The following is an 18,592-nucleotide window of genomic DNA, read 5'->3' on the forward strand; positions in this document are numbered from 1 at the left end:
TGGAAGCTTAACAAACTGAGCCACCCAGGCACTCCTAATAATTATATTCTTGACCAATAACCAATGCTGCAATCACCCAAGGTTAAGCAAAACATATAGTTTCTCTCAAGAGACTCTTCAAGGCCATACTATGATTGTCTAATTCTCTTAAGGAAACAGTGAGTCAAATGAGTACAAAATGTGAAGTTCAACTTTTGAAATTAAGTTTGTTTGACCCACATTCACCCTTCATTTCCAGAATTGATGAGAATTCCTGGTTACACCAAAAGACCATAGTCAGTTACACAGGTGAAGCAGAAAAACATACAGTTGGTAAATTCCACACCATAAAAGTCATTAAAGCCTTCTTTTCTATTGACACTTAGCCTTTCTGAGTCGATTTTGGCTGCCTTATAGCAGAATCAGGAGAACGAATCATTCTCACTTTAAGAATGCTCTTCTAGGGACACCTGGGTGGCTCAGTGGTTGAGCATCTGCTTTCAGCTCAGGGCATGATCCTGAAGTCCTGGGATCGAGTGCCACATCAAGTTCCTCACAGGGAGCCTGCTTCTCCTTTTGCCTATGTCTCTGCCTCTCTCTCTCACTCTGTGTCTCATGAATCAATAAAATCTTAAAAAAGAAAAAGAAAAAAAGAATGCTCTTCTATTATCTGCCAAACTCCCTTTTAAAATCAAATAATGTTCCCTCTAACTTTTATATTTTTTCAAGAGGATGATAGAAAGGTTTGGGCCCTAGATCTTTAAAACATTCATGCCCTTGACTTTTATTTTCAAATAAAATTTGTATTAAATAATTCTGGGGGTGCCCGGGTGGCTCAGTTAGCTAAGTGTCCAGCTTTTAATTCTGGTTCAGGTCATGCTCTCAGGGTTCTGGGATCGGCCCTGAGTAGGGCTCCATGCTCAGCAGGGAGTCTGCTTACGATATTCTCTCTGTCTTCTGTCCCTCCTCTTGCTCATGCTCTCTCTTTCAAATAAGTAAATAAATCTTAAAAAAAAAAAAAACTTTTAAAGGAACACTGTTAGTGACTTTTAGGCAACTCAAGTGGTTGAATAAGATAGCACATATTGGTTATTATTTTCCAGTTTATTATGACAGGAAATGTTGACCAAGACATCTGGTTAAGTTTTTAATACATTGATTTTTTTTTTTTTTTTTTTTTAGTTTTTAACCACTAGGACACTCACTACAGGCAAGCAGGCAAGTAGATGGCATGTGAGCATAGGTGGTTTTCTCACAATTAAACCAGCCTTCACTCTTCCAGCAAGATGCTTGGTACCAATACAGAATACATAATTTCAGAATGAGAGAAAAGTAAAAAACATTTATTACCTTTCAGTCCAAATCTTAAAAGTGAATTAGCAAAGTGAATACTTTTAAAGATCTTTATTCCATAAGCTTTGCAACTTTTTGTCCACATTGGAATATAAATTTTATTTAAGACACATTTAAAATGATTTTGTAACTACAGACAGCCATTTAAATTCTGCTACGCTGACAAAGTTTGTTAATAAAAAGTATTAGGTGTCGGTGCGAATTTCTAGAACAGAAATTTCAAGCAATCAGTGATAGCAAAGGGCTTGAGTCCATGACTTTTTCCTTCCCTCAGGGTTCATTTCTCCACTTCTACTCCAGTTCAGAGGCTGTCTCATTTCATGTTCCTCAGGATCATAGATTACCAATAATTCCATCTTTTTCTGCACTTTTAATGTCTCCTTTTTCTATCCTTTAATCTTGCAACATAATATCCCTCAGGACAAAAACCTTCCCTCAACCTTATAATCCTCATCTCTCTTCGTGTTCACAATCATGACTTCTAAAAATTTTTCAATGTTGCCTCATTCACATTCTTGGTTTTTGTTCTTGGGCATCTTTTCATTCTCATCCTCTTCTTAAGCAAGAGTACACACTAACACAACTTCAACTATTACAAAATACAAATAACGAAATCTTTGTCATCCAGTCCCTTCTCCAGAAGATACACATGGATTTTCCCAGTCCATTATTTGCCCCATAATTTCATACTCAACACATATAATCTTCAACTCTTTCATAACACACCTTACCTACTATAAAACCTATTTTTCCTTCTATTAACCATCTCAATAAGGAGTGCTTTCTTTCTCTCTCTCTCTCTCTCTCTCTCTCTCTCTCTCTCTCTCTCCTATTAAAGATGGTCAGTTACCAGGAAGCCTGGGTGGCTCAGTAGTTGAACATCTGCCTTTGGCTCAGGATGTGATCCCGGAGTTCCAGGATTGAGTTCCACATCAGGATCCCTGCATGGAGCCTGCTTCTCCCTCTGCTTATGTCTCTGACTCTCTCTGTGCGTCCCTCATGAATAAATAAATAAACTCTTTTTAAAATAAAAAAATATGATCACTTACTAATTTGGGATGATTTTACACCTTGAATCCCAGAACACTTGAAACATTTTTTTCCCTTTTGATGTGGATCACTTCTGCTATTTAGCAAACTGAGGTTTCTATTACTCAGCCATAAAAAAGAATGTCTTGCCATTTGCAACAACATTGATAGACCTAAAGGGTATTACACTGAATGAAATAAGTCAGACAGAGAAAGACAAACACCAGATGATTTCATTTATATGTGGAATCTAATAAACTAGCCAACCAAACAGACAGAAGCAGAAATTGTCTCATAAATACAGAGATCAAATTGATAGCTGCTAGAGGGGAAGGGTAGGGGATAGACAAAAGGGTAAAGGGGAGTGGGAGATACTAGCTTCCAGTTATGGAATAAAAGGCAAACAAAGGTACAAGCATAGAAAATATAGTGAATGGTATTATAATAATATTGTGTGGTGACGGATGGTAGCTACACTTGTCCTGAGCACAGCATAACAGATAGAGTTGTCAAATCACTGTGTTGTACATCTGAACTAATGTAACACTGTGTGTCAACTGCACTTAAAAAAAAAGATACAAAAATAATACATTTTAGTATCTATCTATCTATTCCTATTTAATTCCTGAGAATTGCTATGCATTTAATTTTTTATAAAGTTCATTAATCTGGAGAACAAATCTAGGCATCAATATCTGCCCAAAATAAATTTTAGGTAGATAACAGAATCAAAATACAAATATTGTCATAAGATGCATCTGGAAATTATATTCTTAAGGGACATGTTAGAATAATATAATAAATGCTTCAGAAGATTTTTTTTTTGCATACATGTTTTAAAATGCATTTTTGACTCTCACAACATCAGTAGGGAAACAATTCAAATGAAGCAAGCCACTGACGATATTCTGTCAAAATATCAATATAGATTGCATTTGTCAGCTGTTTCATTCATAGTTAAATGTATTGTGTGTGAACTGGCTTGTAATCCTTCCATCTTGTTTTCTAAATGCCATCCTTTCTTGAATTAGCATTGGTTTTCATTATTTTTAACACCAAAATTTCATTTTAATTGTGTTCAGTTATGATGAGGTGGAGGTACCCAGCAGGTATTGTGGATATCTTTGCTTTGGCAAAATTACAGTGAAGGAGTATTATAGGCTTCAGACACACCACTCAGTGGTAAGGAAGTCTAATTTTGTTCCCCCCTTATGCCAGACACTTTACCAGATATTCATCTTATTTTGATTCCTATGTACATCTCATTCCTATTTGGGATATACAGCTTTTCTAATTAATTTAGATCTATGTACTTTTTCTACCTTTTGAGGTGTTATTCATCTAATTTAGAATACCTGCTTAACACCATGAATTACAGTGTAGAGTTGAGCAATAGAAAGAGATGTGTACTAAGAGTCTGGAATCTTGGATTTGTAAGAAGAGTACTTTTCTAACTTGTCATTCTCTTTATTCGTGAGGAACATGTTTAAGAATTGTAATAGTGGGACCCCTGGATGCCTCAGCAGTTAAGCATCTGCCTTCAGCTCAGGGCATAATCCTTGGTGTGGGGATTGAGTCCTGCATAAGGCTCCTTGCGAGGAGCCTCCTTCTCCCTCTGTCTATGTTTCTGCCTCTCTCTCTGTGTCTCTCATAAAAAAAATCCTAAAAAAAAAAAAAATGTAATAGCTAACAACAGCAATCGTACTGTTGTTAGCTATTACAATTTATTCCTTTAGGAATATAGACAGAATTTGTACCAGAGTTTTACAGAACTTAAGCAATACATCTTGAAAGGCATATATGATCTACCACACCATGTCAAGATACCTCCAAAGCCTAAAAGATATTGGCTGATTGGGACAATTGAGCTTATGTTAGAGTTCTAGATGTTAAACAGCTAATTAAGATACAGTCAGAATAGTAAATTGTATTTGGCTACACACAATAAACATATGTTCAAGGAAGTAAAACAGGGAAGAAGAGTGGAAAAAAATTAAAAAGAAAGAAAGAAAGAAAAAGGAAAAAAGGAAGTCCAAGTAGATAGAATTAGGAACATTATTGTAATTTCATTTCATTCTCTCTGCATATGAACTTTGACTCTGGAATGTTAGAGAATGAAACTAATTTCATTTAACACTATATGTAGATAGATATAGATATCATAAGTCTATGTTGGATGGAATTGAAAACTGATTGATGTTTGATCTTCTAACACTCTAGTAGCAAATAGACAAGAAAAAAATCATAAAAATTATTAAAAATTTTTGAACTACTTAGGTTGTTCAAAATAGAAAGCAATCAATATTCCAACAGATATTTTTTCATAATACACATACACTCTGAAAATTGCCTTGCTTATATTATTCATTTGCATTCCACAATAAATTTCAGATACTATTTACTGTCTAAGTTTTTTTTGTTGTTGTTAATCTATCAAATAATATCAGAAGCACAGGCATAGACAATCTCCCCAGATGATCTCTATAGTGACAATCAGTTTCATAATTCTCATTTTTGATTCTTCAGAACCCTATTTGTTTAGAACAAAAGTAATTCATTTGAAACTACTCTCCTATATGAAGTGGAAAAAGCCAAAGAGGGCCATCTATAATTTCATTATTCAATGACTGTTTCTTTAATCTTCTCCTAAAATGTACAAGCTGTATGAAAGTCAGACAATACTTTTATTTTCTTCCATGTAAAAAAGCTAAAACAATGGTATAACGGATACATTTGTATCCATTTACCATGGATAAAGCTAAAAACAATGGTATAATGTAATAAAGCTACATTATAAAAGTACTTGTAGCAAGGTGATTCTGACATAATTAAAAAAGATCAATATATGGAAAAAACTTCCAGGTGATACAACTATTTGAACCTTGAAAACTGTGCATTCTAAAAGAAACAGAAGCACACTGGTAGCAAGTATTAAATATTTAAAAGGTTAGCAGTACACATAAATCCTAATGCATTATGGTTTCACTTATTCTACTATTATTTGATCTCTCTCATAAAAGTGAATGCAATAAAATTCTAAAATACAGAAAATTTTAAGTGGATTTGGGCTTCAATCACTTATTCATAATGTATTTTGAATTATATTAGGAGACAGTTTGTTTTCAACTGTAAATACTAAATACTAAAGAGTAATAAAGTGCTTATAATGCTCAAAGTAGCAAGATACTAAAACATATATATATACGTATATTCAAGAAATCTTGGACAGCCTGGGTGACTCAGCGGTTTAGCACCTGCCTTCAGCCCAGGGCCTGATCCTGGAAACCCGGGATCGAGGCCCACATCGGGCTCCCTGCATGGAGCCTGCTTCTCCCTCTGCATGCCTCTCATGAATAAATAAATAAAATCTAAAAAAAAAAAAAATCTTTAAAACTGTTTTTCTCTGTTAAAATTCTTTTTAAAATTTATTTATTTATTTATTTACGAGAGACACAGAGAGAGAGGCAGAGACCTAGGCAGAAGGAGAAGCAGACTCCCTGCAGGGAACCCAGTGTGGGACTCCATTGCAGGACTCTATGCCAGACTCCATGGGGCACTCAATCCCAGGACCCCAGGATCATGCCCAGAGCTGAAGGCAGACACTTAACCATGAGCCTCCCAGGCATCCCTGTTAGTATTCTTGTTTCTTTTCCCATATATCTAGAAATATCTAATAATATACTTTAAAATTGATCATGTATCAAAAAACAGAGAATAAAAAGAGTACATAAGAAGAAGTAGCCCAAAAAAAGTTTCCCCAAAAGGAAATAAATACTTTTTATGAAGTTGAGTAGTATAAAATCTACAATACTATATATCTCAGTTTGAAACATTAATTGAATTTCTCAATACATTAACTAAAGAAATTGACAGAATTTTCAATTAAAGTTGGGGGAAGGTAATTAATAATGTAGCTGCTGCTTAGAAAATTGTAACAGAGACATGAGAAATCTGAAAAAAGTAACTGAATAATGTATAGAGTTGTTGAACAGTTCTATTGTACACCTGAAACTAATATTAACCTGTATGTTAATTATCCTTCAATTAAAAAATTAAATAGAATTTAAAAATAATTTAAAAATTAGAAAACAAAACAAAAGAGAGAACAAAATGTTTGTTGCCACAGGAAGAGGATTGGGAGGATGGGTGAAATAGGTGAAGGGAGTTAAAAGGTACAAACTTCCAGTTATAAAATATATAAGTCACAGGGATGAAAAGGACAGTACAGGGAAAATAGTCAATAATATTGTAATAACCTTGTACAATGACAGATGGCAACTATACTTATGTGCAAGCATTTTGTAATGTATATAATTGTTGAATCACTATTTTGTACACATGAAATGAAAATAATATTCATGAATATAATATTGTATGTCAATTATACTTCAAGTAAAAGTGTTTAAAAAAATGAAACAAAGGAAGGAAGGAAACCAAGTGCTTAGAAACGTTAGCATTTGTCTCCATAAGGAATATGTGCTTTCCACATTTTTTTCTTTTCACATTTTATTCATTAGTATTCTACTAATTATTATTTGTTTTAGGATTTTACATAAAATGCCAGAATATAAGGTTAACACTAAAAACCTAACAGAATTTTGGGAGGTATTGATTTTTTGAAGGGCAAAAATAAGAAATCTAAGGTATTAAAAAAAAAACCTGAGTATTAGAGCCTGTAAAAATAATAATTTGAGCATATTTGAAACTCAAAAAGTTGGAATTTTAAATGATTTAATATATCTCTGATGCTCAAAAATCTAAGAAATAATAAACACTAAAAATAATAATAACGATGCCTTAAGAAATAATCTTTCTTAGAATGAATTGCTCACTACTTGTGTATTAATTATGCAGTAAGATTTTTAAATTATAACTTAGGAAAAAGCAATCCAATAAATTAAAAATCTAACTTTGTTTTAATCAGTGTTGCATGGTAGAGAGCAATTTAAAAAGACTTTCATCATGTCTATTTCTAGAGAACTCACCTGGTTTGCAATCTGCCGAGCAAGGACATCCATCCTTGATCCTGATTCTGATATCATTTTAGCTGCATAGATCACATCAGTGGTATGCTTTAGTGGTCCTTTGCCCCTTAAAGTAGAAGAATATATGTTAGTTGCAGTAGCTTATGCTAAGATACAAATGCAAACACACACAAACACACACACACACACACACACACATGAGTCTGCCCACCCCCCCCAGAGTACTGGCCATTCACTTTACATCCTTCAGTTATGGAGAGACACCAATTAGATAGCAATATTAAATGGAAAATGAAAAACAAAAGAAGTCTCATTGTGTTGAGATTCAGGAAATACTGCCAAGAAGATGGACTTCATTATATTTTCATTCTTAGGTATTTTTAATAGTAGATATCTCAAAGCAATAGTATTTTACTAATTGTAAGAGGAAATATGAGATTTTGGACCATATATATATATATGGTCAATATATATATATATATATATAGAATATTGAATACATATATATATAGAATATTGTATATATATAATATATTGAATATTGAATATATATAATATATATATTCAACATTGCATTTTCATCACCAGGTCTACTTTTTAATCTTCCTATTTATAATCCTTTTTTTTAATAGTCTTCCAGTTAACTGCATTTTGTTTTGGCCACATATCTTCTCCACAATGCATTGTAGCATCATAGTAACACTGAGTATGAATCTGGAGTCACACTATCTTGGACCACTTCATATTTGTTTAAGTCAAATGAGATAAATAGACACTCTATGTCCCAGTTTCCTTGGTGGTAGGTAGTAGGAACACATACCACATGGAGTCATTCTAATGATTATCTGATCCATTGTCTATAAAGTGCTCAGAACTTGGCTTTATAGAAAATAAGCATTCAATACCACCAGTTGTTATTGTTGGCAGTTGTTACTTTAAAATAGTTTTGTTTCCAAATGCCATGGAATAATAGTTGGGCTCACTTATGAGATTTACAAGACAGGTAAGAAGAAAAGTGCATGTCTTACACTTTCGGACTGGGATAACATAAGGAAATATTTTTCTATCTTCTCTTTCTTCAAAAATAAATGATTACCTAAAGAATGGGAACTTCCATACACCCCAACCACTCTTTTCCCTGTGTCTGATTCCTTACTCTCTTCTGTCTGTCAATATGCTGACCATTCTAATTTGGTTTCTGTTCCTTGTCCCTAGCACAGAATGAATGGAAGGAATCACTGAATCACTTATGATTCAGTGATGTGATGTGATGATTCACATCATCAAAAGTGTTTTGATGCTTCTGAAAGAGCAGAGAGTGAAGGAGGTGTGAGGAAAGATTAAGCTGGTCAGTGTGAGAAAAGGAAGATTCTAAGAGGCCAAAATACAGTGGAGTTAGAAGAGAAGGGGAACAGAAACAATCTCTTTCCCTGTCTTATTTATACCTTGGATGCGTCTTTGGAATAGATGTCCTGATACAAAATCTAATGAGATTTATCACAGAGGAAAATCTCTTACTAAGGAGACTGTCATTGTGTAGCAACAAAAGAGGGGATTCATGCAAAGATAAATGATGAGAGTATTCTATACTTAAAAACTGGAATACCAGAACACTTGTGCCCTGTATGCCAAAATGGCCCTTTCACTGCATATTTCTCATGACGCCTCTCAAATTCATTATAAGCAGGTTTTCCAGTAAGAATGGGGTTCCATGTTTAACACAGTGAAAACCTGGCCCTGGTATATCGTTATCACCATATTTCTCCTCCGAATATACTAGCATAGGTTGCTTTGCGTTTTTTTTTTAAAAATTGACATTAATTACTACAATGTTTGAGTTGCTCTTATCACATTTACTTAATGCATCAAGCAGAACTAGATGTTATGTACATGGTTATGTTCACAAAAGGCAATGTGCTTCATTATTTCCATGCATCTCTAGAGAAAGTTAAATTTAAATAAAGCTGTCTAAGCTTGAAAGGCAATGTATCAATATTCCAGGTCTTAAGCAATGGACAAAGGTTGTTTGCAGCGAACACTCTAGTAGCTTAGACAATGGACAGAATTACATCTAAGGAATGCAAGCTAATGTACATTTCCCCATCAAAATAATATATTTCCCAATATAAAAACCCTAGAGTGATGAAAGGGAAATTACCTTTCGCTTTAAATTCATACATTGTTATGAGACCACTATCTTAAACACATGTAGAACTTAAAAGTAATGACAGACCACAATTATTCTATTCTTCATGTTCCTAATTAAATGTATTGCCTGGCAAGCTTCCTACTGAGTGCCAAACAAAATACACATTTTACAAATGATTCCATATCATGCCAAGCTTCCAGAGGAAGCTGCAATTACTGAAACTATGATAAATTTTTAACATTCCAGCCTGAAATGCTGAAGTGCTATGTAATGAAGGCTTTTTAAATTGGGAAACGCATTCAAAGGTTGTTTGCTGCCTTCATTTTCATAATGGGTTCTCAGGATCTCCTGTCAGCAAATTGTGTCTTAAATCATTGAGTTTGGATCCAACTGAGAAAGATACCCAGAAGAGGATGGGATAAACTTTAGAAATATTTTAAAGAAAGTGGAGGCCAGAAACCTTTGATAAATGGTGGCTGCGATAATAATCTATTTCCTCTGAAAGGACAGCAGATCTAGCTCCGGAGTAGGGAGTCTGCCAACTAATCATTAAAATATAGGTTAGAAGGTATAATGGGAAAGCAATGTGCTTGCCATTGAAAAGTCTTTTAAGCAAATGAAAGAGATACCTTTGCAACTTATTGGTATAACATTTCAGCCATTTTTGACCCTGCCCCAACCTTGACTCCCATTCCTCCCACACCCTCACCCCATTTTTGGCATCCACCTCTCCTTTCTCTTTGGATTATCACAAGAAATGAGATGATACAGCTGATTAGTAACAGCTTTGTCTTTTCAGAGACAGAAAATATCTATGAAATTATTTGATATTTTCTGCCAGTGATTAAAAACAAAACAAAACAAAACTTTATAATATATTGTGTACTTGGTAACCCATACATTTTTGATTACATAATATTACTTCCCTTTTCAAGATCAAAAACCATCCTTTTAATCTTCTTCTCCTTTGCTATTCATATAGAATAAGTGCCATGACATTGTGGCTCACTTAATGAATGAATACAATGATAGTATATATTTTGTTCCATAACAGTAGCTAACACATTTAGCATTTCTATGGGCTAGGCACTATTCCATACACAAACTGATTTGATCATTATAATAACACTATGAGTTTAGAATTATTGTTATCCTTATCCTGCAGATGAGGAAACTGAAGAATAGAGATGTTAAATACATCTTTTATTAAGTTACACAGGTAGTAAGTGTTAGAGACAGGATTTGACCCCAGGCAATCTGGTCACAGAATCTGCTTTTATTTATTTTATTTTATTTTTTATTTATGGTAGTCACACAGAGAGAGAGAGAGGCAGAGACATAAGCAGAGGGAGAAGCAGGCTCCATGCACCGGGAGCCCGACGTGGGATTCGATCCTGGGTCTCCAGGATCGTGCCCTGGGCCAAAGGCAGACGCCAAACCGCTGCGCCACCCAGGGTTCCCAGAATCTGCTTTTAATAACTATCTTATACTTCTCCCAATAAAACACGCTGAGATAAAATTAAAATATTAATTTTAATTGTTAACTAGACTTATTGTGATAATTACACTTACAAATATCGAATCATTTTTTAAAAGATTTTATTTATTTATTCATTGCAGACACAGAGAGAAAGAGGCAGAGACACAGGCAGAGGGAGAAGCAGACTCCACACAGGGAGCCCAATGTGGGACTCGATCCTTGGTCTCCAGGATCACACCCCAGGCCAAAGGCAGCACTAAACCACTGAGCCACTGGGCCTGCCCTCGAATCATTTTTAATACTTGAAACTAATATGTTATATGTCAATTATACCTCAAGAAAAAGATAATAAAATATATATAGGAAAAAATATTAGAAAGATGTACTCAGCCATTGATGGCAGTTACTATAAATGCAAGAGACAGCAAAGACAAGGGTTAGATTTAGGAGCTGGGTGGTTAAGATGTCCGCCAACAGTGACTTGCTCATGTACAATAGCCTCAAGGAACACAAGCTAAATCTGTCTCATAGTCCCAACAGAATAAAACTGTGCTACATTACAGAGACATTTAAAGCCATAACAAATGCCTAAAATGGTATCAGTACTTTATAGTCCTGGGATTTCTTTCTTGAGATACTATTACTTTTCTCTTTTACTTATCTCGGTACCCCTTACTCTGTCTTCCCCTTTCCTTGGATTCTTAATACCAAACTCAAACTCAGCCATTGCATAAGCCATACTAGAGGGGAGATTGCAATTGGATGTTTATTTACAATACAAGACATAGAAATTTGATCTAACAATATTAGCTTTAGATATAGTTATTTTATTTAATTCTAACACTCAAATTTGCTGTTGCAATAGGGTGAAATGAATAAGGACTCAGTAAATACATTTTGTCTGCATCCCAGTTCTGTTACATATGAGCTGTGTAGCCTTGGAAAAATAACAGTTGGTCTGAACTTATTTTCTCTTCATTAAAATGATTATGATACTTGCCACACGGTAAGGATTTATGAAATCATTTAGTTTTCCACAGTACTTGGCACATACTAGATGCTCAGCAAATGTTAATTTTTTCTTTTCTTCATCCCTTTATGAATAATGGTGTTTTAATAAAAAAATTGTTTGCCTTTTTATTTAAAAAGTACTTGCCAAACAATATGAACAGACTTCACACGATTGAATTTTTTCTTATACCTGATGACAATATAGCCCTGTATAACCATGTTCATAATATCTTTCATAGGTTATAAAATATATACACCCATAAACTGTGTGTTCATAGTCATTATTGTTGTTCAAGGCTATTCTTTAATTCCTTATAAGGAGTTGATTTAGATGTAGTGACATATTTTTGGTGGTATAAGCCTTCCAAGATAAGTGCTTTAGCTTTACAAGGGTACCATCAGAATTCTCTTACTCTAATTCTGAAAGTAGATAGAAAAGAAAGAAGTAATTATCATGAAAGCAACCAAAAATGATGAGATAAAGAGAGGTACCAGACTCAAGCAAGGACACACTGTTCTGCTTCTGTTCAAACATGAAATTTTAATTAGGCTATTCTCTCCCTCTGGATGTTACTTTCTCTTGTAAAGTGTTATTCTCAAGTTTTGAGAACTCTGTAAAAGTCCTTGGAAAACCAGCAAGTGAATAATCCCCTAACAATCAGCCTGAGTAATTAGTATCTTAAGGAACCTTTGGGATTCAATTCGGAAAAAGGTGTTGCACCAGAAAAAAAGAAAATATTTCTGAGAATTGTATACATTTTTTTTTCATTTCTGCTCTTGTCCTATATTATTCATAATAGCCTAATTGCTATAACATCAAATATCTTAGTGGCTTAAAGTAGGTGACATGATACATAGCCATTGAAGAACCACGTCTTCGAGCTCTAAGAAAACCTGATCCCTAAAACTTCATGGCACTATGCTGGGTCTGCTGTATCCACACATCTAACATGAAAAATAAGTGGGACTCTCATAGGAGATTTTAAGGATCAGGTTAAGAATTGGAACACATCATTCTGATCCATATTCCAAAGTCCAGAAACATGGACTCACATAGCTGGGATATGTTCTGTTTGGGCACAGGAACAAAAGAAAACATGGTTTTACAGCTTTTCCTCTGTACCTATTCCTGGGGCTGCTAAAATTCTATACTTGTTTTTAGCAGCTAAAATCTGTGTTCCCTGTAAAGGGTATTTTGGATGTCACCAAGTGCTTGAGAAAAAATTGGGAAAGAACCAAAGCTCTTCACCAATACAGCTGAAATTATGAGACATATACTCTGCCTGGGAAGAACACCAATTCTATTTTTTGTTTTGAAATGATCACATTGTAGATAGTCTATTATTAAAGATAAAAATTATGTAAGCTTTACTTTGGGCATAGTGATGATAGTCTTTCACATTCAATCTTGTATTTGTTTATGAAACAAGGACAGGGCTTATTTTAGAGATCTTCTGGGGGATCAACCTGGGGATAATACTTTCAGCTATTATTGTTATAATTATTGCTGCTGCTGTTACTGCTGCTGCTTTATTATTGTGTGTTTGTATATAGGGTGTGCATATAAGAAGTAGGAACTCCCTTCTTCAAGTCTAAAAACTGGTTTTCTAAATATATATGTATATGGCATAAATCTTTTCTGTGTTCTTCAGCCCCCAAATTCCCTAATTTACCCTCAACTTGTTAGTTTTGTACCAAATCTTAAACAGACTATATAGCATTTAGAGAAGGATTTCATGAAGTACCCTTAAGGGCCCCAAACACGGAATACCTGGTGGAAGCAAAAGTAGAAGTAGAAGTAGAAGTAGAAGTAGAAGTAGAAGTAGAAGTAGAAGAAGAAGAAGAATTTCCTTAGCAAAGTTTGTTTTTAACTTGTAGGCAAAGGAGAGGTCAGCTAACCACGTATTTTCATTTTTGTCTTTAGTAAAACAGAGATAATGTTGTCCAGTTCTTCCTACATGTGAAGATTTCACTACTATTTGTAAAGTTTTGTCCTGAGAGCATACTTAACAGAGTTTTTATGATCCAGGAACTGTTAAAATGCTCAATTTTCCCACTCAATTCTCACACCTAGCATTGTGCACCACTTCACAAATTTAAGATTGCATCCTGGACACTCCCATAATTGTGCATACCACAAGTTATGCTGCCTTACATATTCCTAGAATTTATTATCTGTTCCAAGAATCTAATATCTACTGTTCTGTTCTACAATCTATTATCTTCACCCTATAAATAAGGAAACAGAAGCTTAAAAACTCAAGGTTCCTTAACTTTTCTTTAAGGTATATGAATATTGGTTGGCCTAAATTTAAAAGCAAGGGGTTGAAGTCATTAGTACCTTCAGGGCCAATTAAAAATAAATCATGTGTGGAAGTATCATCACAGCTTTCCTGTGAGGACTTATCTTGAAGCACTGAAATTCAAAGGATAGCTCTGATTCAGTGGAATGCTTCATACATTGTAAGGAAATACATGAGAACAAGAGATTCCTAGGTGGTTTTATTAGTGGGGTTCCTTTAAAGCATCATATTCTGTCTATCTGACCAGTACCAAAAGTTATAAAATAAATAACTTCTCCTTTGATTAAATTTATTTTATCAGTAACTTGACATTTCTCTCTTTCGCTCTTTCTTTCATTCTATTTGGGACCAAAAGCAAATATATCTAAGGCGGGGGGGGGGGGGGGGTATAAAAAGGAAAGTTACAATTGTGTTTTTCTCTACCACTAGACTTTTGACTTTTGATTCTGAGAGAGATGTATCCTAATGGTAGGATTGACAATTGGAAATTTTCTAGAACCAAAAGTGAAGCCATTAATGTTCTTTTGAGAATTCTAAAACTGGTGAAAATTGTTATGTATAGGTACAAGTTTTTTCTAGTGATGTTAGCCCTATTTTTTGCTGATCAAATAAGTTGTTTTAATACCGCATTTAAAGATCATAGATCTTAGATCATCTAAGAAACTTTGCGGCTCTCATCTATTCTTCCAAAGGCAAGGACATTCTAGTGTTGACCTAAAGGGAAAACTGGAGTTGGTAATTGCATGGATGCCAATTCTCACTGCTCCCTCTATGTCCACAACTGCAATCACATGTTGTATCAGCTGGTCTGCTAATCCTTCCTCACATAGAGTCCTTGCATCAGTGTCCTATGCTACTGTAACAAATTATCTCAAACTGGTGTCTTAGGACAACACAAATTTATTATTTTACAGTTCTGGAGGTCCGAAGTCCAAAATAAGTTTCATGAGGCTAAAGTCAAGGTTTCAGTATGGCTGGTTCCTTCTGGAGGCTCTGAAGGGTGAAGATACTCCCTTGTCTTCTAGCAGCCACCTATATTCCTTGGCTTGTGGCTTCTTCCTCTATTTTTTAAGCACATAACTATAATTATGACTCTATCATCACATCAGTGGCTCTTTCCTTACTGATTTCCTGTTCCTTCTTGTAAGCCCCTCTGTAATCACTTCGAATCCACCCAGATAATACAGAATAACTTTCCCACCTGAATATCCCCAATATAACCACATTTACAAAGTCTTGGGGTGGTGCCTCAGTGGCATGGTTGGTTAAGCATCTGAATTTTGGTTATGATCTCAGGGTCATGAGATCAAGCCCCTCATTGGACTCCTGTAGAGTATGCTTGAGATTCTGTCTCTCTCTCTCTCTTTCCCTCATTTCATAGAAGGTGACATTCACAAGTTCACAGGATTCATGGGATTTGGAGGTGGACATCTTGGAAAGCCATTCTCCAGTTTACCCCGTCCCCATAAGTCACTACCAAGTGGTTCGACTTGGTTCCTATAAGGGATCTACTGGTTCTCCTGGACTTAGTTCAAAATCAGTGCTCTGGAGGATGCTTCTCCAGCTTGCTAGTTTTTTTTTTAATTTATTATTATTATTTTTCACATGATCTGTATTTACTCTGCCAGTAAAAGTGTCAGGTTCTTGTTTTTTTTTTGTTTTGCTTTGTTTTGTTTTGTTTTGTTTAGGTTCTTGGTTCTTAATGGTTTGCTAGCTGTATGTTCTTTTACTTACTTACAATTCATATCAAATAGTGAGGCCTGGGGAAATTTGGAAATCTGGAAAAAACAGAGTTACCTGGAGAGATACTTTATGTGCTTGGTACTGCTCTCCTTCCTCCCTCATACACCACACATCAATTTTAGCCTCCCTTTCTTTCCTCCCAGGGTTACATAAGAAACATACACAACTACTGAAAACACATCAAACTTGAGCCTGGGGCAAGAGGAGGGAAGGAATTCTATTCTGCGGGAGATGGGGAAAGTTTTTCAGGTGATTATTGCATGTTGTCATTTTTTCTTTTTTTTTTTGTTGTTGTTGTTGTTGTTGTTGTCATTTTTTCTTTGGGACTTAGAAGCTTTGAAAATTCTGGAACATGTTTTCATAAAACATTGAGAAACTATACCCAATGCAGGGGGTCATTTAGGGAGAACATTACAGTTAAAATTATTTAAGATACTCTTGCAAACAATTGATTATTGAAACTGAAACAAAGGATAAACTTCTCACTGGTGGCTCTCCAGACTCAGAAGGTAGTGAGTATCGACAAGGAAATCCATTTATATCTTTCCACATGCATGGAAAAGTAACCCCTCTGGCATCTTCCCCCCCCCCCCAAAAAAAAAGACTTTAAGTCATTATTCATCAATACCTTCTCAGGACATAATGGGAAATCTGTACTCAGCACCAACATTTGAAAACAGGTCTTTTCTGGCCTTCTACACATTACTTCTCTGAGTGTGCACATTAATCAAAGCCAATGTACTGTAAATACAATCATACTCTCTGACTGTGGGAGTCCCTCTTTTTTCCTGTTGGCATTGGCCTCAGCATTAATCATGTACATGATATCTTACAGAGTCTGGACATTTTTTCCAGCTTCCCCTTAAACCACTGTGAAATACTAGCTGCTCTTACTCCTTTACTATCAGACCAAATTTTATGAGCTTAGAAAATAATCACTTTCAATGTATGAAAACAATATAATTTAGCTTTTATTATTTAGCATTTGACATTCTTAAAGCCTACATATCAACTCACTTTCTACTCTGTTTACAGCCTTATGTTATTGTAAGGTCTTGATGAAGAAACACATGAGGGTGAATGGATCACTTCATCAAGATCTATCACAGTTAACAGAGTGGACATAGAGGTGGTTCAAGGGTCAGGCTTGCTACCAGTATCTGGCCTTCTCATTGCTTCTGAGATAAGGAAAAAGACCAGTAGATCTTTGGCATGGCCTCCCTCTCTTTCCTAGTCTTGTTGAATATAGCTACAATTTATTAAATTTTAAGATATCACAAAGCCTACCATTTTCAATTGTCTTATTCAGATTGAGTGTGACTTGATACACGCTGTTTTATGCAGCTAGTTTTCATGTTAATGTGCCACCATTGCTGCTTTCCATTGATTTGTATGCATTGTTGAATTTATTTTATTGTGCAATGACCCAACACTGATTTCTTTAAAGTAAAGGGTATAGTTTTAAAATATGAATGAAAGAATCTGCTCTAGTTTCAGACGCACATTATTTTTTACTTTCTCCCTCTGTCAGGCCTAATACCCCATTATTGATCTAATGCTATGCAAGACAACATACTTAATGTCTCCTCTATTAATAGAAGTTAAATCAATATTATTGTAAAACCACCGCCCTGCACATTATGCCCAGCAGTGTGATCCACCCTCTTGTCTGTGTGTGGTGGCTTTTTGCCCTAAAAATCCCTTGCCTTGAAATAAAATAGACTCCTGCCATACTTAGTTATTTAGACCTGCTTTTATATTGGAGGGCTCAGTCTGGAGGGCCACATGTTGGTATCAGACTGAACCATATTAAAAGGACCATAACCTAGTTTCAAATTGTGTGCTTAATGATTTATTTCTGATTAAACCAAAATTACAATAGAAAGGACTAGAAAAGAAAGTCAGGGCTTAGAATTTCTTTTTTCTTCCTTCCTCTCTCTCTCTCTCTTTTTTTTTAACACTCTAGACTGTTTTGTTCTTTGTTAGGCATGGGTGCCTTGGGTCAAGGTGTCAGTTTGCATGGGACCACAGATCTCCTCCGCCCTTCTCTACAGGGGGCCTGTTTCATTCAAGGCCTGCAAGTTCTGTCATTCTGAAAATAGGCCTCAAAGGTTTCCCGAAATTCTTTTGAAAACTTTAATGATGGCATGCAAGCATATTGAACTTGACTGAAATGGATGCCTTTCTCTCCTGTCTAGAGCTCCTCCCTAAATCTCCATGTTTCGGGCTTTTTTGAAACTATTCCTTGAAATGTGAGATACTGGGTCTCCAATTAACTGGTGGTGGGAAGGGGAGGCAGTGTTTGGGAAGAAAATAATAGGAAACCAGAACATCAATAGCCACCTGATAAGATGGTTACTCTGAACAAAATGCAAATTTCTCACTTTCAAGAGGAAGCTTACAGAATTCATTTTTATGACTTACAGTCTGGGAAAAAATGGGGGAAAAATGACATTTTCCCAGAGGCAAAAATCATTAAGATTATGACTGTTCAATGGGATCAGTTCCAAGAAAGCTAATATGATTATGCCAGGAGCTGGGATTCTTAAGACATCCCTTC

General features: G+C 35.2%; 1 protein-coding gene across 6 annotated transcripts in view; it reads right to left on the reverse strand.

Moving 5' to 3' along the window:
* Positions 1-18,592, reverse strand: part of CTNNA3 (catenin alpha 3) — a 1,674,060-nt gene that overhangs the window by 67,649 nt on the left and 1,587,819 nt on the right. For all 6 annotated transcript variants that reach the window (XM_072756138.1, XM_072756135.1, XM_072756140.1 and 3 more), the window contains one exon: positions 7,347-7,452. In XM_072756138.1, coding sequence (XP_072612239.1) covers positions 7,347-7,452 — 106 coding nt within the window. The remainder of the gene's footprint in view (positions 1-7,346; positions 7,453-18,592) is intronic.

Source organism: Vulpes vulpes, chromosome 4 (genome assembly GCF_048418805.1).
Source record: "Vulpes vulpes isolate BD-2025 chromosome 4, VulVul3, whole genome shotgun sequence".
In the NCBI taxonomy this organism is placed as follows: Eukaryota; Metazoa; Chordata; class Mammalia; order Carnivora; family Canidae; genus Vulpes; species Vulpes vulpes.